Source organism: Python bivittatus, unplaced genomic scaffold (assembly GCF_059951505.1).
Source record: "Python bivittatus isolate LINGU-HERP-01145 unplaced genomic scaffold, Pbiv_v1 ctg000020_np1212, whole genome shotgun sequence".
NCBI lineage: Eukaryota > Metazoa > Chordata > Lepidosauria > Squamata > Pythonidae > Python > Python bivittatus.
This window is the reverse complement of record NW_028277030.1, coordinates 63,651,010-63,678,114: the sequence shown is the minus strand read 5'-3', so window position 1 is coordinate 63,678,114 and position 27,105 is coordinate 63,651,010. Positions and strand designations below refer to the sequence as shown.

Genomic DNA, 27,105 nt, shown 5'->3' with positions numbered 1-27,105 from the left:
ATAAACATGAAATAGTGTTATATGGTTGTATGTGCTTGCATGTATATGGCAAATGCATAATTTTTTAACCCAAAATGTTTTCTGCTATGGTACCAGTTTTGAATTTCTTTCTTTGAAGAATTAGGTTAATTGTATTCCTCTACAGAGTAAATGCTAAGAACATTTATTTCAGCACACTCCTAATGTGGATTAAAGTTTATCTTCTTGCTTCTTGCTTCATGCTGAATTGTTTTCCTTGCTCTCAAGTATATTGAATAAAATTAAGAATTTGAATAAGATTTTATTAACATTCTTGTAAATCAGTTTGAGTTTATGCTCTACTATAAATGTGTAAATGAAGTTTATTATACATGTGTTAAATTAAACAAAAATGCACACCAGGAGAGATGACAAACTTGGCAATATCTTCAAGCCTTCCATTTCATATAAAATGTGTTGTTGAGATATTTTTTGTGTGCCCAGACTCAGAAATCCTAACTACGCATGTATAATTGGGCCTTCTATTTTGATGGTACATACACTGCTATCTGCTATAGGAATGGGGCAAGAAGGAAATATGTGAGCCGAAGCACTCCTTCTGCCCTATACAACACTCATTCTACCGGTTATAAGATAAAAGGTCTTTCAGCAGATTCTTGCTGTGTGCATTCAAAAAGAAGTTAATCCTTTTATTGCTGTATTGATTAGGACAGGACCTGGGCCACAAATGAACAGAGCGTTATAAAAAGTTGGATTGTTACTAGATGGGATTCTTTGTAGTTGCCAGGAAAACATCAGATATGGATAGCCAGACAAAAAAAGTATTTCTATATTCATTTCCTTAAACTATTTGCTTTTGTGTTATTAACAGATGTTGTTTAATTACATTAGCTTTATATCTTTGGATCACTGAGGGTAATAGTGTTAGAAAGTCATTTGATCCATTTTTCTAATGGCACATATCTAATATACACATATCTAATATACACGCATGCACACAATTTGAGTACAAAGCCTGTACTTTACAAAAATAACAGATTGTAAATAAACTAATACCTGTCTCCATTGACCTTTATGCAACAGTGGCCACAGTATGTCTGTGCTGACATCATACTGTACAGTAGGTTTCCTGAGAATTTTCTGAAGTTTCAGCGAGTTCAATGGATTGGCTTCCCATTTCATCCTCCTTTGCAACTTCCACCAGATGCAATAGCAGGAGCCTGCTGGGATTAGTTTTTTGTCAGTACTGGTAGAATGGTCCTGCTTCCTTTCTTATCATCATCTACCCTGCAATGCCTGAAATTAATCCCTGAGGCCAGAGGAGATCCAGGAAAAAGAAATAGAGGACTTCGCTTCTGGTTGTCTTTAAGAAATAGGAAAATATTTTTGGCAGAAGCTGCATTACACTTTAATTTCTTTGGTCTGCGTATGCTTAAGTCTTCTATCAGTCTGCTCAGAGTCTCCTGATTAGAGCAGCACATCAAGTGAGCAAGTAAATAATAAGCAAGGTCAACAATATTATACAGTATAAGTTTGTGTGAGGACACTTTGTTGCTTCCAAATCACTTGTAATAACTTTTCCTGAAAAATTCTTAGAGGTCAGTAAAACTCTATGGAAAAACCTGATGGAATTGTAACAGACAAGTGCCACCTTATGATCTGGATTTTTTTTTCTTTTTAGTTTAGCCAATTTACCAGCTGCTGTATATTGTAAATTGATCGGCTCTACATTCTACATTCTGTATCCTGCAATACTGCATATTTACAATTTTAAGATTTTAAAGTTGAAAAGTGTTTTTATATTTCTCTTTTTTTTTCTAGCAAAGTTTGATCTTTCTTGATCTCTTGGGAGATAGGGGGTGGGAGAAAGGCTGATACCTCTAGTCTCACTTCTCAATGCTATATGATAAAGAGGCAGTGCTATAGCAACTATTTCATTATTTCCTTCTTGACTTCCAGCTTATCAGAAAGGCAGTAATTAGCAGACACTAGGGAGGTGTCCCCTTGGAAAAGGTGATAACAGGACTGGCAAACTCCCTGTAAGAGGGAGGCAAGGCCAGGGTATGAAGAACCAGGAGATTTCTGAGAGAGTTGGTTTGCAGTCTCTTATTTTCATGTTATTTTTAAAGAAAAACTACTTCAGACATGTTTGATTTGGATCCCAGGAGGATGCAATTAATAACTTAAACAATGTTACTTGTTAGGGCAACTAACAAAACAGAACTCAGAGAAGTTGGAAAAAGTGGAGTAAACACACACACACACACAAATATTTCATAGTTCTAGCATCTGGCAAAGCGGTAAAGGCAGACATCTGCAACATATTTAAGTGTTCTGGGGATTACTGCCTGGACTAAAAATGAGCAGTGATAATATGCCTGCAGCTTGTTTAATGTTGGCAAATTTCCTCCTTGCTTTTTTTCCTAATCTCCATTTAGCTGTGGTTTATTCTTCATTGTGAAAAGACAAAAGCTGTGTTTGTGATACTAGAGCCAAGATGAAATGTCCTTGCCCTTAACTTTACAGCTAGTCCACCCATTGTGAAAAGGAGCCTGCCTTTTTTGTAGCAGTTATTCAAAAGGCCATAGACATTTTTGCAGAATGTTGTGCATCTACCTGCTCACACAAATGTCTCTTCCTCTCACAGAGCTTTCAGGTGGCAGTAACAATATGTGGCGCATGCCTTCACATGTAGGGTTGACTGTTGCTACTGTAGCATCATTATTTAGTAACTGTCTCCCTTGAAGAAGGGATATGTGTTAATGCCATTAAGGACAAGTAAAGATAGTTCAGAGATAAGGGCAATGCCTTGTATTTTGAGTAGAAAGCATTCTGCTCACCTCTGAATTTGTTTCTACTGTATGCTGTCATCATACAGCCACAACTGATTTGATATGATAATTTGGTGACTTATTAATGATGCTATAGTATGTTTGTATTACAGAGGGTCTTCAGATTCGGGTTAATCCTTTTTTTTTTAATAACAGAAATATTTATTCACAAATATTTAGTGTAGGCTAATTGTGTTGCCTCAAGTGTCTTTTTTTTTTTTTTTTGCTTTACTGTTTCTAACTTAATTTGAGTTTAATTCTTATGACTTTAACAATGATTAATTCCAATGATAGCATACACATTCATCATTTACTGTATTTTCTTGGTATAGTGCATTTAATATCACTTTGTACAGCCCTTAATAGCCCACATGGCATTATTTAGCAGACTTTGATTGTTCTAAAATAGCTGAGCAGAGTTAGTACTTACTTGGGAGACTATCAGGGAAACCTAGGGTGGTAAGATAGACTGGGAAGGCAAAAAGCATCCCAGAAACAACAACATATCTGCAGAGTCACCAGGAGTACTTGAGAAACTTGACTTTCCTTTATTCCATAATCATTAATGAAAGGAAGAATAATATACCTTTTCTAAAACGTTTGTGTATTCTACGGAACACATTCTTATTGAAATAGAAGTTAAAGGTAGAATTCAGCAATATATTGCTTTTTCTTCAGCAGAACAAAATTAAGGCAACTCTTCCTCCCCAGTGCAGTCTTTATGTACCTTCAAATCCTGTTCCAAAAAAAGCTCCAACCTCTTTGATAGGGTTTTAATAGTTCATTGAGTAGGGATTGTAAAGGGAGAAAACATCCCATTACAGATAGTCTTCGTTTAGCAACTGCCTTATTTAGCAACCACTTTATTTAGCAACCATTCACAGTTATGACAGTGATGAAAAAGTAACTTTATGACCAATCCTCTCATTTACAACCTTTGCAGATCTGTAAGGTTTTATGAAGTAAAATCATAAGCCCAGTCGCATTTCACTTAGTAACCACTTCATTTAATGACCAAGTTTCCGGTCCCAATTGTGGTCACTAAGCGAGGACTAAGATGCAGTTAGATGGAATCCAACATTGACCCAGTGCTGGAGTCCATCTTAAGTGCTCTATCATTATTTCTTCTCCTATTATAACATACTGAACTGTCACAAGATTGGGTCTGATATCATGACCAAAGCTTCAACCTCTTGTAGCCTCATATCCTTCACATATGTTGATTATTCTTCCTTCTCACACTTAAGACACATTTTTAATTACATATAAACTACCAGTTTGCCCCACCCTGTTCTATCTCTGGTTTGAGAAAAACTGTAGCTGGTGCCCTCCCAATTGGGGAAAGTTGCCATAATGTGTTACCTCATATGGTATTGTGAGATATGGCTGGTGGGAATTGCACTATGTGGTGTAAGGAATGTGAGAGCTCAAGAGTTCTGCAAGATTTACTCAGGTTCCAAACACAGAATGTTAGAAACAGAAATTATTGTCTAAAAGCTAGGAATAGTGGAGACATGGTTCTTGTCAGTTTGAAATAAATGCTACATCAGCTCTTCTTGCTGCTAAAGTGCTCTTGAGTGGCAAGCAAGGAATGGTCATAAATTTGCAGTTTAACTATTGAGAAGACATTGTACTTGGTACTTACTGAGATAATTGCAGTGGCTTGTTTGACCTGTAAGACTCTTTTCTGTTCATTAGAACAGGTAGTAAAATAACTTTTTTGGTTCTCTCAAAAACGACTTGATGGCACATAATCAGTCAATTAACTAAAATTGCAAATAATGTTATACGTAAAACTTTAGTGAAAGGCAGATTAATTCAACAGTCTAAAGAAATGCACAGTGAATAACCAACTATAAAAACAGTATAAGAGAAATAATATTTTGGTTCTTATTTTCTGAACAGTTAGTTAAGGTTGAATCAATTTGCATTTTTAAATCATCTGGAAAAATGAAGATTATCTTATCATTCACAATTTTAAATGGACCACCTCCTCAAAGATCATGGTTGCAAGGGGTGTGACCAGAGAGCTTCAGATTGTCTTTGGGGGGCTGAGTGTTACTTCTTCTGATTAAGTAGGGATTGTAGGGGGATATAAGGCTAGGTTCTAGGAAGTGAACCCACTGAGCAAGTAAACAGGGAGAGTAAACATGAATTGCCGTTCAACTTCAGCAGGCAAGTTTAAGCAGAATCATACAATTGTAGAATTTAAAGGGACCAGAAGGATCGTCTTAGTCCAACCTTCTGCAGTTTGGAGGAAAGCCAGTTAAAGTATCCATGAGAAATGGCTGGCCAGCCTCTTTTAAAATACCCCAGAATTGGAAAATCCACAATCTTCTTAGGTAGACTGTCCTACTGTGGTACAATTCTTTAATTGTCCAGACATTTTGCCTTATATTTAAACTACATTTAGATAGTTGCCACTTATACTCAGTATTTCTGGTTCTAGTTGCTGTGGACAGTTGACAACATAAGAGCCTGAGATGGAAACAGGACAAGATAAAAGCCTGCTAGTCTTGATTGCTTAAGAAATAAAGAAAAAAGTGAATGAACAGACCCTGTGGTCACACCTGCAATGTAGGGTGTTTGGGTTTCTGCCTGAGAACATCCTGGCATATATAAACAACATTTACAAGATTGTAGCATTCATTCCATAAAAAAAATCAGGGGATTGGGGCAGCAAGTGACCATACATCGTCTGAGAGAAGATGAAGATTTATTAGATCAAAGAAGGGAGGGTATAGCAAGAAACCAACAGCAAAAAGAACTCTCCATTAGGAAAACAATAATGCAAAAAAGGAAGCCCAGTGGAGAAGAGCAATGTATGCAAAATACTTAGAAGATATTCTGCCCTGTAAGAACCCAGAAACAGAAGGAAATACTGTAGGTCCTGAGCCTTCAGGGAAAGAAGGAAAAAGACACCGCAGAATAGGAGACAGGTTAATGAATCCATAAAGGCCAGATGGGAAGCAACTGTGCCTTCCAAGAAGAAAAGGAAAATAGTTGTGGTAGTTGGTGACTCACTAGCATGAGGAACCAAAACAAATGTGTGCCAAATGAACCCAGTGGCTTAATATATTCTCTGGTAGGAGGAAGGATCATAGAGCCAGTTTGGTATAGTGGTTAAGGCATCAGGCTAGAAACCAGGAGTCCAAATTCTGGTCCTACCTTAGGCACAAAGCCAGTTGGGTGACCTTGGGCCAGTCACTCCCTCTCAGCCCTTAGAAGGAGGCAAGGGCAAACCATTTCTGAAAATCTTGCCAAGAAAACTGCAGGGACTTGTTTAGGCAGTCACCAGGAGTCAACACTGACTCGAAGGCACCAAAAAAAAAAAAAGGACCAAGGATCAGGGATGTGATTGAACAACTCCCAAGACTTGCCAAAACCACTGATGATTTTTCCAATGTGCAGCATTTGAAAAAAATGTTTCACTTTTGTGCATGGGAGCATGAACAAAGCGCCTCTTATTAGATTGCTAAAGCAGCCATGTCTTTTCAGAAGTGAATATGCTCTGAAAGCTGTTCCCAGGTGGTTTGTCTTCACTTCATAAAGAGAGGAGAAGGAAGATCCAGGATCCATAGTCCAATCAGCCTGTCATCAGTACAAAAGAAAGTGATTCCTCTTTCTGGTGAAATGACTCTCTTGATCAAAGAGGATGCTAGAAGTTCTGATTTGTTTGTTTTTTCCCCACTAAGGTAATTGTTAGCATTTTAAAGAAAGAACAAACAGAGAAGCAGAGGTACAGGTGAAACTCGAAAAATTAGAATATCGTGCAAATGTTCATTTATGTCAGGCAACTCAAAAGGTGAAACCAATATATGAGATAGACGCATTACATGCAAAGCGAGATATGTCAAGCCTTACTTTGGTATAATTGTGATGATTATGGCGTACAGCTTATGAAAACCCCAAATTCACAATCTCAGAAAATTAGAATATTACATGACATCAATAACACAAGGATTGGAAATAGAACAATATCGGACCTCTGCAAAGTATAAGCATGCATATGTACTCAGTACTTGGTTTGGGCCCCTTTTGCAGCAATGACTGCCACAATGCGGCATGGCATGGATGCTATCAGCCTGTGGCACTGCTGAGGTGTTATGGAAGACCAGGATGCTTCAACAGCGGCCTTCAGCTCCACTGCATTGTTCGGTCTCATGTCCCTCATCTTTCTCTTGGCAATGCCCCATAGATTCTCTATGGGGTTCAGGTCAGGTGAGTTTGCTGGCCAATCAAGCACAGTAATCCCATGGTCATTGAACCAGGTTTTGGTACTTTTGGCAGTGTGGGCAGGTGCCAAGTCCTGCTGGAAAATGAAGTCAGCATCCCCATAAAGCTCGTCTGCGGAAGGAAGCATGAAGTGCTCCAAAATCTCCTGGTAGACGGCTGCGTTGACCCTGGACTTAATGAAGCACAGTGGACCAACACCAGCAGATGACATGGCTCCCCAAATCAACACAGACTGTGGAAACTTCACATTGGACTTCAAGCATCGTGCATTGTGTGCCCCTCCATTCTTCCTCCAGACTCTGGGTCCTTGGTTCCCAAATGAGATGCAAAAATTGCTCTCATCAGAAAAGAGGACTTTGGACCACTGGGCAACAGACCAGTTCTTTTTTCTGTAGCCCAGGTAAGACGCTTCTGACGTTGTTTGTTGTTCAGGAGCGGCTTGACAAGAGGAATACGACATTTGAAGCCCATGTCCAGGATCCGCCTGTGTGTGGTAGCTCTTGATGCACTAACTCCAACCTCAGTCCACTCCTTGTGAAAGTCCCCAACACTTTTGAATGGCCTTTTCCTAACAATCCTCTCCAGGCTGCGGTCATCCCTGCTGTTTGTGCACCTTTTTCTTCCACACTGTTCCCTTCCACATAACCTTCTATTGATGTGCTTTGATACAGCACTTTGGGAACATCCAACTTCTTTTGCAATTACCTTTTGGGGCTTTCCCTCCTTATGGAGGGTGTCACTGATGTTTTTCTGCACAACTGTCAGGTCAGCAGTCTTTCCCATGCTTGTGATTCCTACTGAACCAGCCTGAGAGACCATTTAAAGGCTCAGGAACCCTTTGCAGGTGTTATGGATTCATTAGCTGATTAGAGTGGGACACTTTGAGCCTAGAATATTGAACCTTTTCACACTATTCTAATTTTCTGAGATTGTGAATTTGGGGTTTTCATAAGCGCTACGCCATAATCATCACAATTATACCAAAGTAAGGCTTGACATATCTCGCTTTGCATGTAATGCATCTATCTCATATATTGGTTTCACCTTTTGAGTTGCCTTACTGACATAAATGAACAGTTGCACGATATTCTAATTTTTCAAGTTGCACCTGTAGATTCTGGTAGAAACAATGATTAAAGTATATAAAGAGATCTTGAATAAAATATAAAAATAACCATTACTTGGAAAAATATAGTGTAGCATGCAAATTTTGATAAGATCTACACATATGAACGAATGTGTAATCCTAAAAGACAAGAGAGTGAACTGACAACTGAGAGAGCCAGTGGTTAAAAATACCAGGCTAGAAAATAAAACACTGTGAGTTCTAGTGCTGCTTTAGGCATAAAGCCAACTGGGTGACTTTGGGCCAGTCATTCTCTCAACCCTAGGAAGAAGACAATGGCAAACCACTTCTGAAAATGTTTATTCATTTATTTATTGTTGCCAAGAGAACTGCACAGACCTACTCATGTAGTCACCAGGAGTCAAGACTGACTTGAAGGTGAGACAGAGATAAGAGATAGAGATGACAAGTAAAGGTCAGAAGAGGATTGGAAAGAATGACATGTCAAAGTTGACAGCCATATTCAGCTAGGATATGCTTAGGATGGAGTTTTTAACCATAAAAACATCTGAGCTTCGATCAGTGGGACCTGAACCATTAGGCTTGTGTACTGCAAATTATAAGGGGAAAAGGAAAACAAAACATCAAAAAATCTAAATCTCAAGAACTTTAAAGTTAGACATAAGTAAAATCCCAAAGAACAAAACGCTTCCATTGTAATGGCCTTGCTGGACTTGTCTTCTGATGAGGAGGAGCAGGAAGAAGTAGAACCAGGGGCATCTAGGGTTAACATAGTCTTGGAGGGGATGATTCTCTCTGGCTGAGGCAGATCCAGCAAGACCCCAGGACTCCCCGCCTTCATTGACCCACAGCCTCTCAGACTCTGAAGATCACTCTCTTGCTGAACTGCCCAAGTTCATTGCCCAAGCAGAGGCATGCTTTAACAATACAATAGCAGAGTATTGAGCTCTGCAAGTCAGATAGACCGGCCAAAAAGTAAGCCAGCAGGAGAGTATACTCTAAGGTATAATGCATCGCTGCTCAGCTTGGCTTATTTATTAGCCTGAGAGAAAACACTGAGAACAACTTTTCAAGTTTCAGCTCTGTAGTGTTTATTTTGCTGGGTCATGCTTTGGACTCTGGGACTCTCTTGGACCTAAGTGTCTCTTGTCCTTTCCATTTGTTACTTTTTTATCGGACTCCTGATCTCTACCTGGGACAAGCCTTTGACTACGTTTAGAGTATCCATCTTTAGTTATAGGTAAAAAGGGCTCTTTTCTTTTAAAAGTTCTGCCTGAACTTGCATATCATTGGACTGTAGCTGACATCCAACTTGCTATCTTGTTGGCTGGCAGCCAGCAGTGCTGGCACAGAAACCCTCTTTAACATGACAATTAAGTGATTATATTGATTGATTATGTGCTATCAAGTTGGTATTGATTCTTAATGACCACACAGATAGATTTCTTTCCAGGATGATCTGTCCTCAACCTGGTCCTTCATGTCTTCCAATGGTGCACACATTGCTACTGTAGTGAGTCCATCCACCTTGCTCCTGGTTGTCTTCCTCTTCTTCCTTCCACCATTTTCAGCATTATAGAATATTTCAGAGAGCTAGGCCTTCATGTAATGTGTCCAAAGTATGATCATTTGAGTCTGGTCATTTGTGCCTCGAGTGAGTATTTTGGTTTGATTTGTTCAGTGATCCATTCATTTGTTTTTTTAGCTAAAGGGGATATATAGCTAGTTCAAATTTGTACTAAAAAATACTCATCCAATGTTTCTTATCAAATTGAACGGAGTATCAAGTGGGGGCCACAAGGTTCAGTTCTGGATCCTGCATTCTTTAATATTAAAAAAAAAATTGGATGAGGAGGTGGAGAAAATGCTTATCAAGTTTGTAGATGACATAAACTTGGGTAGAATAACAAATTCTGTAGAAGACAGAGATAACATTCAAAATGATGTTGATGGGTTAAAGAAATGGGCTGAAGGTAACTGTAAAGGAGTACAGACATAACCTTGAATAAAGCAGGGTGACTATATAAACATTAGCTTAGTCTTAAAAGAGAGGAGGAGGTGAGAAAGAAGATCAAGATTGCCCTACCTTGATTCTCTTTGTTATAAGAGGGGGAAAGAGAAACTCTGTTAGGCTTTTATTTTCTTTATTATATCCTGCAACACTAGTTCCAGTAGTCCTTGTGAAGTTTGGCCTGGCCTGGCTACTTTGAAGGACTGATAGTAACAAAATGAAATTAATACAGGCAAATATAGAGTTCTTCACTTAGGAAACATAAATGTACAAGTACAGGATGGACAATAGCTAGTGTGACATGAAAAAGATCCTGAAATTATAGTTGTTTACAAACTAAATATGAGTCAGTTGTGCAAAGTGGCTGTTAAAAAGGCAAATGCAATTCTAAGTTGCATGAACAGAAGTATAGTTCCCAAGTCACAGGATGTAAGAGTTCCAGCATATTCTGCACTCTTCAGACCCGACCTCGGTTATGGTGTCCAGTTTTGGACTCTGCACTGTAAAAAGGATTCAGTGAAACTTAAACCAGGAAGACCAGAAATTGGGTCTGTCTACTGTTGAGAAAAGAAAACTGAAGGCCCATATGCTGATGCTGTTCAAATATGTGAATGGGTATCATACTAAAGATTGTTCTTTATCATCCCAGACTACAAGACAGAGAAAATGTATTCTAGTTACATGAATGAAGTTTCTGCCTCAACATTTAAAAAACAAAACCTAATTGTAAGAGCCATTTGATCCTGGGACCCATTATCCACAGAGGAGGTTAGCTATCTTTCATTGAGTATATTTGAGTAGAGGCTAGGCAGCTATCTGATCTAGAGAATCAGATATTAGGACTGGTTTAATTTGAAGTTCTGTACTTAGCGGGAGAGTTAAGTTTAATAACCTAGCTAAATTTTTCTGATTCTGTCCTTCTGGATAAGCAGTTCTTTAGTCAATCACTTCACATAGATGTTTCATTCAAATACAATTCTTAAATGAGACTATGTTGAGTATTCTTGAAACCCAGCCACAGCATAATATTTCTGACTAGCAGAGCTCTTACTGGAATATTTTATCTGAATCCAAACTGTCACTGTAGAATGACTTAATAGAGTGCATATATTACCAGTTTTAAATATAATATGCATGCCATTTACCATCCAAGCTCAAGTAGAAGCAGGAAATGATGTGTATGAATTGAATATTGCCAAACTTTCTCTCAAACACAGAATGTTAATAATCTTTGAAGAATCCGTAGGTATGGAAGATTAGATTTGACTTATGGAAATAACTTTATCTAGCATCCTTTTGAGATAGCATCATTTTGTTCTACCTTTTTTTGGAACTATTTTGGTGCTCCATTAAAGTTGCTTTCTGCTAAGTTGGAGGAAGCCATCAATTAAATAAGTTTGGATAAGAGTGTCAGTGTGTTTTGGAGAGTAGTACCTGGTCACTTAGTTGATACATTTCTCAGATTGTTTTCTTAGTTCAGTCTTTCTCAGCTTGCTGCCTTCTAGCATGTAAGTTTAACTTACAAAATTCCCAGCACAATAGGAGGACACCCAAGTGAGAAAGTTTGCCTAAAATTTCAGAATTTAGCTTGGCTGGGACAAACTCTGTACTACTGAGCTGCTTTAGCTTTATGTATCAGCTGAAGTCTGCTGTCCTAACTGATATATAATGCTTTTTCAAACAAGCACACCTTTAAAGTACAACCTGTGTGCATCTGTGCTGTGAGGTACATGCAGGAAAACAACATGTAGTCTAGAAATGGGAAGATAATACCTGAAATGAGGACACAATTCTACTGAGACAGCTTAGGTTTTAGGATTAAGGCCATCCCAGTTTTTCCCGAATGCTGGGAGGCTGTTGCCTCCTATCCCATCAGAGCTCCTTTCCCTGCTAAGGAGAAAAAAAGATTAACCTTGGGAGAATGGGAACTGATAACTGAGGACTCTCTTCAACAAAAGAGATCTTCGCAGTGGACAAGTGATACATGTGCATCTGTTCCTGCAGTGGATCGTGATGAGGTTCTAAAATGTCATATTCTTTTATGGAAAAGAGTGCTCTTTTGCATTGAGGAAACATGTGCATCTACTCTCTGGTTTGTGAGAGGAAAGGAGAGTGGTGGCATATTTAAATGTGAACATTCATATCCATTACAGGTAGTCTCCAGTTTAAGAATGAGTTCCATTCCCCAGATTGTTCTTAACTCGAATTTGTATGTAAGCTGGAACACTATTATTGTATAATACTGTATAAGTACTATTGTGTAATGAACTCGAACTATTGTGTATTTAACTCAGATCATTGTGCATTTAACTCAAATTTTGCTACAATGGGCTCGGTTTTTAATTATGGGTCAACTGTAACCCAGGGGTTCTTAACCCAGGGACTACCTATATTCAACACCATTCAAAGGCAATAGTATAAATTCTAACCTGTACGTGAAAAATAAATACTTAGAGAATGCAGTAGGAAGGTTATGAGAGGAAGTTGCAAGCATTCTGGTATTTGTATCTGGCCTGTGCATTGCAAATCACATCTGTCTTGTGAAGGAAGTACTGTTTGCTGTAGAACAGGCATTAATTTAATCAATGTGAATAGATTATATTTTGTTCTTATGGCAGGAAAAGTTTTGGAATAGTAAAGAAAATTAGATATACTTTTCCTGTCTTATGGTCCAGGAACAGTTAGTGGTCTGCTAGGGTAGTGCAGATTGCAGATTGCAAAATCTTTTAAGCATTCCTTCCAAAATCTTGAGATTTGGGCATCTCAGAAGATTTCAGACATTTAAATTATTCTTTAAAAAATATTTTTCATTTAATTTCAGTGTCTGGTGAGGGTGTACTTCTTTGTGCCAACAGATGCTACCTTGCTGGTTCCTAATTTACATAATAGTACTTAAAAGTTTGTGACAATGATGTAGAAACTTATATAAAAGACTGGGAACTACTGATTCATTAAATGATATAAAATGTGTACTTCCATTTATAGTAGGATGCCATCCAAGTCTCTGCCTGGGTTGTGAATTCAATCCAGACTTTAAATAGCAATGAATTTATTGGGGATATCCCATTAACTTTCCTTTCACATTGCTAAATCATTTCAGTTAATTCTTTACTGAAGATTTACTTTATGTAACTGTATGCTGTAGGTGAATAAAATATCAAAATGTTATTGTTGTTTACTAGTTTTAGCTCACAGTCTTTAACAGAAATTCTTAATTGGAGTTTCTTAGTCTGTTAGCTGAACTTTTTAATGAGAACTTATGATTCTGTATTACATATTTCTAATTAAGAATTGGGACTAGAATAGAATTAAAGTAGGTTCCCTATATAACTGTAACTAAAACAGCAAACAGCAATCTGATGTTGTTGTTAATAATGTTTAATATTAAAGTATATCTGTAATATGATATGAGTTTAATTAACCATTGAATGAGCTCATTGATCTTTGGTGTACAATATATTTCCTGCTAGTTTTCTTGCCGCATCCAAATTATAATCCTGCTTTCATTTCCCACCAGATGATGAAACATGCCTGGGATAATTATAAACATTATGCCTGGGGATTAAATGAACTGAAACCCATATCGAAACAAGGACACTCAAGCAATTTATTTGGTAAGTAATATGTGCTTTCTGCTTAATGACATCAGCTGATTTACTATTCTGAAGTTACAGATTATATTAGAAGCAGTGTTTTTAACTAGCTGCTGTGACATGATTGATTACTAAAATTAATCAAATCTGCATTTCCTTATCACAGTTTTATTCTCTGGTTATATCATGCCTACCGTTAAGAAAATTAGCAGCCCTTGCACACAGGGTGAAAGGCAGTGATACTTTATATTCCAAAATTGGGAGAATTGTAAAGATGTCTCTCTTTAACTTGCTACATCCTTCCTCTTACGTATTTTGCTACATGTTTTTATACATTTCTTATACATAAGAAATCAATAAGATAATGCAAGCAAAGGAAATGATACAAACCATGACGTCCTGATAAGCTTTAGTGGTCAAGAGTTGAGCTATTAACAGCATTCAGGGACAGGGCTAGATATAGTACAATGATTCACAGTGTTTATTAAGATATAGGCACTTTACAAAAGTGTAAAACAGAAGAATGTTATAGAATGCACATTCGTGATCAGGTAAATATCAGTCTTAATTGAGCTCCATCTGAGAGACTTAATCACTTCAGTGGTGGGGGAAATTATATGTTCAGGTCATACACATGTTGAAAGACTATTTGCCAGAAGATGTTACCATATACCAGGCATTTGAACAAAATCTATTTAGAGGTGCACAAAAGGTCCAAATGGTAGTGGATGATGAGCTTTCCTAGTTTCTGTTGGGCATCCTGGGTTACAGGCTAGGCAAACTGGGCAGCTTCTACAATACTGCTTCATTGCAGTAGTAATTCCTGGAGCAAACCACAATTTTTCATCAAAAATTTCATTCTTCCTCTGCTCATGTGCCCAATTCCATGGGCTAAATGAGCAAAATATGGAAGTAGGACCCTAGGGGCCACTGAGTATCCATCAGCATTCCATTCAGAGGAAGTCCATTGACCTGAGGGTATTAGTAAGCATCCACAAGAGCTCCAAATATGCTTTTTTGATTCAGAGACAGCATTTTGAAGAGACATCCAGTATCTGGGATGGCCTTTGCTAGGTTTGGAAAGCATTTAGGTGAGTACAAAACAATTCAGTTCGTGATCTGCTGCTTGTTTGGCAGAGACATCTGCCAGTGCATTTCCAATAGTATTAGCATCAGAAATATTCTGGTAAGGCAGAGAGAGTAGGCGAGAAGAGCAAGGCCTCCAGGAGACTTTTTACCAAGGAGGCATGCTTAATAGGTGAACCTGAGGTAGTTAGAAACTGTCTCAGTTTCCATAAAGCTCAAATCATGCATAACTCCAAAGACATATCAAGAATCTACGTAGATATTAGCAGATTGCCTTTTAGCTAATTTACAGGCACATGTCAGCACAACTAGCTACTTGAGTCTGGCATTTAAGCAAGAGGGAAGAAATAGCATGTGGTACAGCAACAAAAGCTGATGACCCAAGGCAAGGATCTACAGAGTGAAGAGCAGCAGCTACTGTGCACAAGTGTGTAGGAGAAGCAGGAGTGGTGGGGCTTAACCCATTTTGCTGTAATATGCCCATGGTCTGTTTTGTTCCCTGTGCTTTGGTGTTGACAGATTGAGCAAAGGCCCAGAGTTCATGGCAGAAGAAGGTGAAAGGCTTAGAGCAATCAGGAATTCCTACAGCGAGAACAAAAACATGAACAAATTTTAAAGCCAGAAAAGAGGATTTTGGAGCTTTAGAGCAATGAAAGGGAGTAGCAAAAGTTTTCGGAAGATTTGGTTAACTCTGCTAAGTTCAAAATCCACTGGTAGCAGTAGTCCATGCCCTCCAAAATGTACATCCCTGCTACAGAAATAGGCAAGGGCAAGTTTAAGATGGGATCAATGCGAGAAGCAGAAAGAGAGCCTGCCTTGGGAATTACCATGACCTAGGTAATGGACAGAGGTTTTTCAGGGCTGCAGCTTGGCCTTAAAGACCTTGCATCCTTTCTCAGCTGTAACACACTGTGCCAATCTGACAAGCTTCAAGAGGAAAGAAGGCCACCAGGAGATCATCAACATACTGAATTAGAGCAGAAGGGGCAGGACAAAATCAGATAGATCATCATCTAAAGTTTGAGAGAAGCAAGCTGGAGATCCAGAGTACACTTAAGGTACTATGTGTACTGGTAAGTCATATAGGTGAAAGCAAAAAGAAACTGATTGTCAGGATAAATAGGAACAGAAAAGAAAGGACTACAGAGATCAGTGACTGAAAAGTTAGGAGCATAGGGAAGAATGCTGGCCAGAATAGTATTAGGGTTCAGAACCACAGGAAACTATTGGGGAGGAGCACAAGTCTATTTATCATTCTTAGACCTAGTGCCATTTCTTACTCTCCCACCATTTTTGAATGGGGAGGACTGAAGTGTTGCTTCTAGTGATTACAGTTATACCCTGCTTCAGGAATACATCAGTTACTGGTTTAATTCCTTCGTCAGCTTCTGGGTTTAAGGGATATTACATTTTCCTGGTCAATGGCTTTTTGGAGTCAATTTGAATTTAAATTTTAATAGGCCTAATTATTTTTAATAACTGGTTTACATCTGTCCATGTTGGCTTGTAGCATTGGAAGGCTATGGTCAGCTCTTTGAATTTATTTGATTGCTCCTGAATTGAGGGAGCATTCCTAGTGAGAGCGATGAAACCAGCAGGACTCGGGGGGTTACAATACCCTGGATCTTGGGAGCAATCTCATGGGCATTGCAAAGCCAATTACTGTGCCAATTTTGCCTGAGACCACATATGATACCTGCCATAGCAGGGACAGTGTTTTTTCCAGTTTTCTGGTAACTTGCACTTTCAGCTGGTGCTTCAGCTGTAGAAGCTGTAGACTTGGAGAAGTTCAGGGTTGTAAGGTGGGGGTTCCTAAAAAGTTCCACTTCCTTACTTGTCTTTTTGGGGAAGTTGAGGATAAAAGGAACAAATCTTTAATATACCTTCTAGTCCCAGGTTCTGCCCAGTTTCTGGTTAGAGTCCTTTAGGCTTGCTATTTCAGAATCCTGGCAGCACCTATCAGCTTATCTGTCCCATTCCTTGAATGCTAGCCACTCCCTTTTCTTTTTACTCATGAGTAATATTCACAAGTGAGCTATTCTGTCTATGTTTCATGTTTTACCTCATAGAAACTGCAACCCCGGGTTACAGGGGCCCCAAGAGACTTTATTCTATTTCTTTAGATATTTGCAAACAGACAACCCATAATGCATACACATGAAGTATGTGGCAGTTCCTTTCTCTGGGGTGCCTGTTTGCTTCCCATTTTAAAATCCTAGGCTAGGCACACAGGCAGAAAGTTGGGAAAGCAGAGATGACCAGGAGGCACCCTTGCATTCTAAGATACCAAAAAAAAATAAATAAATGTTGGTTTACTTAGGTGTGGCTGCACCTCAAAGTTTGGACACTGAGAGATAAACAGGCAGACAAGCATACTGTATATGCCTGCACAAACACAAATTCCAAAATTCTCTTGATTACATTTTTCTCAGACTCAGATATTGAGATTACCTTGAGCTCTAAACCCAAGCCTCTGGAATTTTTCCTGATCTGCTTCCTTACCTGACCAAAATTGCTAGCAATCCTTGGCTTCTCATAAGCCATTTCCTTTAATGAAGTGGCCACAAAGGAGTGGGATTTCAACAGGGCCAGTAAGCCTTTTTGTTGCCTGTACAGCAGGCAAATCTCAGAGGGATCTCTAGATCCATTAAGAAATTTGTAGCACTTATAGACAAAGCAAAAGACCTTGATGCTTTATTTTAATTTTGGAATTGGGAAGAGCATCTTTCTCTTCAACTTGCTACATCCTCCACCCCCTCTTAGAGTATTTTGGTACAAGTTTATGTATTTCTTGCACATTTAGTACAAGTTTGATGAAAATGTTAATACAGTCTGATAAACACTATGATTATTGCACATCAAGAGGATTTCTATGTGAGCTGTAGTTGGGCTCACTGGCTCATTTAGACAGAATACTAAGCAAGATGTTTAACTGTGGCGTAGTTCATTCATAATGCGAACCCATAATTATTAGGTCTCACAGATGACATTATAAGTCAGTATTATGTAAGAATCAGGCTGTCAAATTCTTATTAGCTTTATAATAAATTTACATATGCTATTATAATTTCTAAAATGTATAATAGTTCTAAAATTAGAATTAATAAATATATGCTTTATGTTTGTAAGATTTCTTAGTGAATGATGGTTTCAGGTAGAAATTTTGTTTATTTGAGGTAAATTTTTAAATTAGAAAACATCATAGACAACAACAAAATAGGATGCTTGTATTGTAGATTTTAAAAAAAACTGCAGTCATTTATCTTTTGTTCTTAATGGAATCCTAACTTTTGGGTCACTTCATTTGTTTCTTCATCCAGTAAGAAAAAGGAACTTAGTATTTTATGTTGCCCATTTTTGGAAATAGCTACTTTTCTCCAAGAGCAAATTCAAGTTTGGTCGTTCAGCCTAACATTTCACAGGACTTTTGGGAAGAACATAGGCAGCAGGAAAACATTCACTTTATTAGCTGTGAGCGTAGGACGACACTGGTGATAATTGCATTATCTTCTAAAGTATATCTTCACATAGCTGCTCTTTTTAGTGGAAGCCCTTGTTTCAGTCCACTAATTCCAGACTTCATTTCATTTCCATAATTTGCAAGCATTGCCTGGAATATAATATCTCATTTTTAATTGTTTTCGGTCTTCAATCCATCCAACTTCTTTCTTGTCTGGTAATTTAAAAATCTGTCTATGTTGTTCCTCTTTCAGTCACATCACAAACTATAACACTGAAGCTGACTTGTTTCAAGTAATTGTAGATAAAACAAATTGTGTTTTAAGTTTGAAAATAACATTCAGAATGGTAAATCACAAATTAAAGCTGCAGTTCAGTTATATAACAGATGCAATATTGTTAAGGGAAAAGAATGTCCCTAAGTTAGAGTCATAAATTTTTATGTTTCGGTTTTTATTTTATCTTTAACAATAGCCACTGAATTTAAATAATTTCTTGTACAACTACACTATGGAATTGACATTTATACATTATTCCAGAAAAGCCTCCATATCAAAGAATTGCTATATAAAAAAATCTCACTCTTACTTTCTACTTAAGGGTCAATTGTGTATATTTGCATGTAATATGACAAAAGATGAGAATCTGAATCTTTGCAAACTTAGTGTTTGAAATATGTATTGTCTAATACTTCATAGTTCTCCTAATACCAAAATACAATATATGCCATTAACCTTTGCCCTTGCCAGAATTATTAAATACCATAATTACTGTAAATTAATTTTGGTGGCTGAGTGTTTCGATTAGCAACTCAGAATTGCTACTTTTCCTCTCTTTAGAACTACAGTTTGAAATGTCAGGGTTGGAAATTAAATGTCAGCCTTTTTTTTTTTTTTTTTGTGGGGCCTTCCATAAATTGACCTTCATACATGTTATTCACTTCTGGCAACAGAAAGAGCAAACTAAACAAATAAGGCCCAATACAACAATGAAAGCATATGCTACACCATATTCTTGCTAACTTATCCTTGTGTAATTGGAGGAATATATTTGCCTGAGTCTACCTACAGAGTGAAGTAGTACCAGATCACTCATTGTGCCTAGTAAATGTTAGATCATTTGCTATTATTTACTGTTAATTTTCAGATCTCTTTTGCTTTCCAGTTTTATGGAGGGATTCTGCTCACAACAGCTGGGAAAAAATGTTAGCATGTTGACAAAATAAAGACTAAGCATTTTCAAATTTGCCAGTTTTTAAGTTTATAAAGAAACATTTTTAGAGCAAAATTGCAACAGTCCCATTGGAGAAGTGCCAGAATTAATCACAGAATCGTAGCATAGGAAAGAGCCATTTAAGTATTGAGACCAAGCTCAGTTCAGAAATCCAGATTAAGGCATCTCTGACAGATGTCTCTCCAGCCTTTGCTGGAACACATCCAGTGACAGGGAGATCACTGCCTATCTAGATAGCTGTTTTGCTTTCAAACCACCATCTACTCTTACTATTAAGGTGTGTCTCTATCATCCCAGAGTATGGGCCACAGAACAATGGTCTCAAGTTAGCAAGAATGGAAATTCCAGTTGAATGTTACAGAAAACAACTGATTGAACAAACTGACCTGCACTGATAGCTAATTCTTTTTTCTTTATCCAGCAAACACTGCCAAAATATCAGCTGGGCAATAAACTTTGCTGTGCAGTGAACTTTGCTACAGCAATTAACAAGTAGATAATCAGACTGAAGTTGATTACCTATTCTTGGTTCTTTACTTGTGTAAAAATTAAAAAGATAGCTGAGTTAGTAAAATGAATGTAAACCTAAAGTTTACATAATGCTAGATCAAAAATTAAGCATAAAACTGCTTCATATGTTATCTCTTTATCATCAGGACACCCCACCTTCCAAGCTGACCAATCATTAAATACAATGCAAATAATTGTCTTTGAACAAGTATCAGTATATTTCACTAAAAAGACAACTCCTCAGCCATTTTCCCAAGCACCAGCTAGGTTAAGCAGTTGGTTTTTCATGGAAAGCAGGCACTCTCCTGTGGAGCATTCTGACAAGAAAGGTGTGGAAACACAGCATGCTAACTTAGTCATGAAGTCTAGCAGCAACCATGCTTAGATAACCCAGGGAGAAGACACTTAGGTATGGACTTACTTGGGGAAAGCCTAGCCAGAAACTCCAAGGGCCTCCTCCAGGAAACACTTTTTAGTAGCCTCCCCTAGATATCTCTGCTTGCACATCTTGCAGGGAAAGCAGAAACTCTCTTTGAAATAAGTATAACAAAGAATAAGGGGGTGTCAAAGGAAAGGAAAGCATATAACATCTATGACACTGCACCCCCCAACTGTGCTCTAATATAGATAAGATCATTATTCTTTTATTGGTGTGGAATTAACTTAGAATTTAGAAGTGGAACAAAATCTGAGTGTGCAGTGCTCATTTTCAGGGTCCCACTACCCATGCCTTAAGATGAGTGTGTTGAGATTTGAGAAGAGGAGATTGAAAGTGGTCACAAAGTATTAAGTTGTAACATGTCCTCTGTCATCATGGAAGTGCAAGATGCAGAACATTGGATTTAAGTTACAGAAAATACAGTGGAAAATAATGTTCTTATTTCCTTTTTAATTCCTAGAAATAGAGGAAACTACTTTATACCAGTATTCCAAGCAGCTCAGTCTACTTTATTTGGCTTCAGCTCTCCAAAATAATTGCTTCCAAATGTAATTATTTTATCCATGAAACTGCCAAGCTCCTGATATTTATTTTGCTAAATATTGTCATATGCAACCAGTATAGGGTATCTAACTGCTAAATATAATAAAATCACATGTAATAATTCTATTATGAGATTCCATAATACATTTTGGAAGTATTCTAAAGTACTTGTATATCGAACCTGAATGAGCCACAAACAAAAGATGAAAGATATGTCAATTATTCCAGTTATTCTTGCTCTTTGTAGGATTGTGCTAAATTGCATTTGATTGAAATCAATGGCTCCCATAGCTGATAGTGCAGAAAAGTTGTTAGCTTTTCCTTGTGTTCTCAAGAATTGCTTGACTTTTCTTTATTCTTACTTGGAGAAGGTGATAACCCATTCTGTTGGAGATGTTTTAGTTTGGGTTCCTCTACATAGTTCTGCTACCATACCACTATTCTCTGTGTGTCACTAAAAAGGCTCCGTTCTAGGCCCACTGAGCATGCTCACTTCCCATTGGGTTTCAGGACTTGGATGAAACATCTCTTAATATGGTTTAAATATCTTACTCAAACAAATAGAGCTTTTTAGAATTTCTTTAATTGAAATGTTTGTAAATATTTCTTGACAATTTAATATCCTTTGCATTCAAGAGCTTAAGGCAGTGTATGTAACCCTTCCTCATATTTTTAGTAGTTACCTATATTATTTAGATTTTAATAGCATAAATCTTATGTATGTTTATTTAATAGTAAGTCTCACAGAATGCAGTGGAATTCATTACCTAGTAAATATGATCTGGATCCAGCCTAAGAAGAAGGAATGAAAATACTTAAAATGAAGACATTAAATATTAATATGCTCATATATCATGCCAGCTGTTGGCATAAATATGTGCTTCCTAGCAATAGGTGCCTGGAAAAAAAATAGATTTTATTGATATTGGTTCCTTTCTGGTTATTCAATTTATCTTGTGTAATGTTCAATCATTATAATGAACAATTAGCTAGTATAATTAAATTTCTATTTTCAGGACTGTGAATTTCTAATAACTGAAAACCATTCAATGTAAAAAGTACATTACTGCACTGAATTTTTTGCACGTGAGATTGGTCCACATAAGCTTTCTCTTGTCATTTTACTATTAGAAGCTCTATAATTCTTTACCCACATCTGGCAGTATAATATAAGAAATGTCTTTCATGGATAAGCACTTCTGGTTTTTCCATATGTTTAGAATCTTCCCTAATAATGACTGCTTGCTTTCTTGCTCTGCTCTTGCTAATCTCTCTCTACTGTGCCTATTCCAAGCTATGTCTCTTCCCTCTGTCCTTTCAGATTTAATTCCAGCACATCCACAAACATGCAAGTTCTCTGTTTCCAGAATACTATGGTTGTGTGTGTGTGTGTGTGTTTTGTGGGGGGGTCGGCTATATAGGCAGTTCAACAGACATTGTGAGCTAGGAGTAATGAAAGATTGTCACTTACACAACATCTGTTTAAACAGCTGAAGTCAGGGCTCAATGATACATGGTTTCTGCTCAGCATGACACAGTTAAAGGTTAGACAACATTAGGTTCTTCACAGACTATCACTGCTTTTAGAAATGATTAAGGAACGGTCAGCAAATTGAATTGTTTACTGGAGCCATAAACTGAAGTTTGTATTTATAACCTCTAAACTATTTAAAATCCAATGACATTTCCTTCTGGGACCTTAAATAGTTCCTAAGATTTATTGGTAAATCAAATAATGTTATTGTATTTGAGCCATGTTCATTTTAAATAGAATTTTGTCAGGCAGCAAATATGTTTCTTCCAGGATTTTTTTTTTACTTTGTTTGAACTATGATGTAAGATGCTTTTGAAGAGCAGAAATAGTCAGAATCTACCTTTTCAACATATCTTGTTTAAAAAGCATTGCATATTTGTGAATAAAATAAATAGCTACATGATGATACTTTTCCCAGTTTCCACTCCAGAATTGTAACAAACTGTTTTACTGAGTATAGGAAAACAAACTTGATGTGAAGCAGCTCTGGGTTTATACCCAGAATAAATGGGTAGATTAGTAAAATGCATATGGATTAATCAGTAGAAGTTACCTCCTTGTAAGTATGTACAAGATTTAAACAGAACATGAGAATAAAAACAAATTTACAGAATTTACAGAATAACCTACATTTGTTTCTACATGAGAAGGTATTGCTGCAAGATATTTGCATAATTTTTATCATTGTTGGATAATACTGCCACAGAAACAATGCTCACTATTTCTAGACATTTTAATGTGCCTCCATTGTCACAAAGGTATTTTAAGTACACTTTATCAACCACTGAATTTTTTATTGTCAACCACTGAGAGACATTGATAGTTTAATAAACAAATGGTATAATAGAATCTGTAATTCAAAATTAAGTAGAACTTTTCTTCCTGGGACTGATGGATAAACAGTTAGAAAAGAGTCATGGAACACTGTTTTTATATATCAGATTATTGTATACACAAAGATGGAAAGATTTGGCAATACCTACAATGGAGGAATGGTTGGTGAAGATGACAGAACTTGCTGAAATGGCTAAATTGATTCGTTTGATTAGACAAAAGACAATATCTACATTTATTGGTGACTGGAAACCCCTTATGGACGTTTTGCATAAAAAAGAAAAAAATGAACTTATGATTTATGGTTTTGATGATTAGACAGGATAGATTATAGAAAGAAGAGAGTCATGATGTAACTTTAGAGAGAGAGGTTAAAATATAATTGTAACTGTTGTGAAGAAGATCAGAAGCCATTATATCTTTCTTTATAACTTTATATCTTTTTTTCTTCTATTTTTCTACTTTTTTTTCTTTCTGTACTTTTAGCTTTTTCTTTTTTTTTCTCTCCTTTTTTTCTTTCTATTTTAGTTGGTATTAGTTCTTATTGTTGTTAAAACTATCAATAAAAATTGTATATGTATATGTATATAAAACTAAGGGTCTAGAAATTTAAGCATGAAAGTTGCTATAACTTCTCTCTTCACAAATATTTGTAATGGCGAATAAAGGAACTCTATCAATAACGTTGCTGGCTCTTTTCAGGTAATATTCAAGGAGCAACTATCGTTGATGCCTTAGATACACTGTACATCATGGAAATGAAAGAAGAATTCAAAGAAGCCAAAGAGTGGGTGGAGAAAAATCTTGATTTCAATGTGGTGAGTATTAGCCTGTACTCTTGCTTCTGTACACATAGTTTGTTGATGTGACTGAAAGAATGTTCAGGTTTCTGCATTTTTTATCATTCTTCTCAGGAGGAATAGGCAAGTTCTGAGTTTTCCCTTATACTGTTTGTCAAGGGAAAACCTCGTCAAACATGAGAGACATACACACCAAAACACTGACCACTTCAAGATTATAAAAGTTTTATTAATTTTTAGACCAATAACATAACATACTTACATACATTCCCACTGCAATGAGGACCAGCACGGACAAGCGGTCAAATAGACAGCTTGAGGCCGAGTGGCTCCAACCCCCTCTTGGCAATCCTTTTTATTCCTTAAAACCACAAACCACAAAACATGACTCCCAGGATTTGCAACCGTTTTTCGTGCTAATTTTACACTTCCCTGTTCTTTCTCTTGCCACATTCCTTCCATCAGCATTTTACTTGTCCCATCTGTTTTCCTGCTTCCTGTTCAATATTACTGATAATAAGCACATGACTGAAAACTTCAGTCCACATAGTAATTTTATTTATTGCTCTGTAAGCTAGTTTTATTATAGCATTAACGTATTATTGCTCTAAAAGCTAGTTTCATTAATATGTTTCAATTAGTCAAAAGCCTTAAGTTTTATAAGTCATATTCTCCTCACATGTTCTAATTTCCATCTGAGGCAGATCAGTCCATTTTAATTGAGTTGTCTAGTTAAAGATTTAAGGATAGGCTTCTGTTCTGACTATGTGAACATTTACCTATTTAGAATGTCAAATCCTTTCTACTGTTGTTGCAATACAGTATATAGATAGGTGACTGGATCATTTTTTAAAAGAAAAGTTACAAACTGTCTTTAATTAATTAATATCAGTTTATACAGATTTAATTAATATCAGTTTATACAGATACTATTCTAGAAACAGTTTGTGAATGGAAAAGCAGAATATTGAAAGTACTGTGTTGACATGAGACCAGACGGCAGTTATCAATTCAAAATCTCTAATCTTGCATATGTTTTAAAGAGTCATTATTGCCCACACTTTCAGAATACAGTGGTACCTCAGTTCACGAACTTAATTGGTTCTGCGACTCTGGTCGCGAACCGAATTGGTCGTGAACTGAATCAAATTTTCCCATAAGGTTCAATGTAAATACGGTTAATCCGTTCTAACCCCTCCGAATTTGGTCGCCAACCGATTTTTGATCACGTCCCGAATCAAATTTCCCCATAAGGTTCAATGTAATTACTGTTAATCCGTTCTTAAACACCATATGTTTTTTTTTTTTTAAACCGCAAAAATATGACCCAAAGTACAGTACGAAGAGAGAGAAAGCTAACCTTGCTCGACGCAACTTCTGGCATGGAGGACAGGAAGGCGGGTGGGGAGGCGGTTACTGCTTGGAGGGAGTACCCCTCCCTACAGGAAGCCGCAACCATGTGTCACGGGAGGGAAAATGGCCGTGGATCCTGTTCGTCACCCGATCCGGCATTCATGAACGGAGGCAAAATTTTGCGAACGGAACTGTTCGTGAACCGAATTGTTCGTGAACAGAAGCGTTCATGAACCGAGGTACCACTGTACTTAAAATAGCAGAAAATCCTTCTCCCAGAAGTATTGACTTACTTCATTTATCTCCTACATGATTTTTTATGAAAAGATAAGCTTTTTCCAAGATATTTTTGTCATTATAATTATAGACATAGAATTTATAATTGCCTGTTGTAAAATAATCTTTATGTGCTTAACAGTGCAATCCAATTGAGTTCAATAGGGTTTATTCACAGAAGGTATATGTAAGCTTATAGCCATAACATAGTTTGTATTTGTTTATCTTTTTATTCATTCATTCATCACATTTCCAGGCTTCAGAACTCCAAAAATGACTCTGGGCAGCTTCACCATAAAAAGCAGATAAGAAAAAAAATCATATTAAGAAAACAGTAGACACCCAGAGAGAGCAAATTCAAAAAGCACTCACTTCATCCCCCACCTTAAAGAAACCCAACTACACACTAATCCAGTGCCTGGGAGAAGAACAAGGTTTTTAAAGCTTGTTTTAAGGCAGCTGGGTTGGGGTCATTCACATCTCCATACCATAGCAGATGCAGTGGGATACACAACCCCAGCTGTATTGATATGGCTTCCTCCCAAAAGAAAATTTTTGAAGTAAACAAGAATTAGCCAATTCAGACTTATAAATTAAAAGAAAGAATAAGAGTAATAAGAGAGAAAGGAGTAAGTCTCACAATGAACTTTTTATAAAATTTTGGTTCAGTTTAATTTTGCTCCATTACTGCAGTATATGTAGTGGCAGGTAAATTTACTTGAAGTCTAGAAAGAATACAAAACATTAAGGCTATGCAACCCCCATGATTATTTGAATCTATAGTCCTTGTATAGACTCAGTTACAATGGTGATGAGTGCACCATTAAACGACCTGAAAGACCAGGTTAAGGACAGATTGTCATGGAGAAAATCTATCTATGTGGTGGCTAAGAGTCGACAATGACTTGATGGCACATTATTAATCAATAGTCCTTGTATGTAAAGCCAATATGAAGTGTTTCATTTGAGCCCAGGTTTCACTTGAACCAAAATGGAGCCAGGTTGCTGGCACATAACATCAAAAAAGCAACAGAGGAGCTTTTAAACTGATGCCTAGGAGCAGGCTGACAAGCATTCAGTTTGGAAAGTTTTCAGGAAATGTTATAAAGTTTTAAATAGATCTAGGTTGTGCTATAGCCAACCTGGTCAAAATGTGGAAGGTGATCTTTAGATGTTAAAAGAAATCAGGGAAGCATGGAAAGGAGACTCACGTAGACTTGGTACATTTATACACCATGTAGACTTGGTACATTAACACTTTGCTCATAACAAAGAAACCAAAATTTTTGATACCATAAATA

The 27,105-nt window shown here is 37.1% G+C and overlaps 1 protein-coding gene across 1 annotated transcript in view; it reads left to right on the top strand.

Moving 5' to 3' along the window:
- The window catches only part of MAN1A1 (mannosidase alpha class 1A member 1), a 73,507-nt gene that overhangs the window by 7,903 nt on the left and 38,499 nt on the right, over positions 1-27,105 (top strand). The window contains exons 2-3 of the mRNA XM_007428300.4: positions 13,662-13,758; positions 24,078-24,193. Of these exons, the coding sequence (XP_007428362.2) occupies positions 13,662-13,758; positions 24,078-24,193 (213 nt within the window). The remainder of the gene's footprint in view (positions 1-13,661; positions 13,759-24,077; positions 24,194-27,105) is intronic.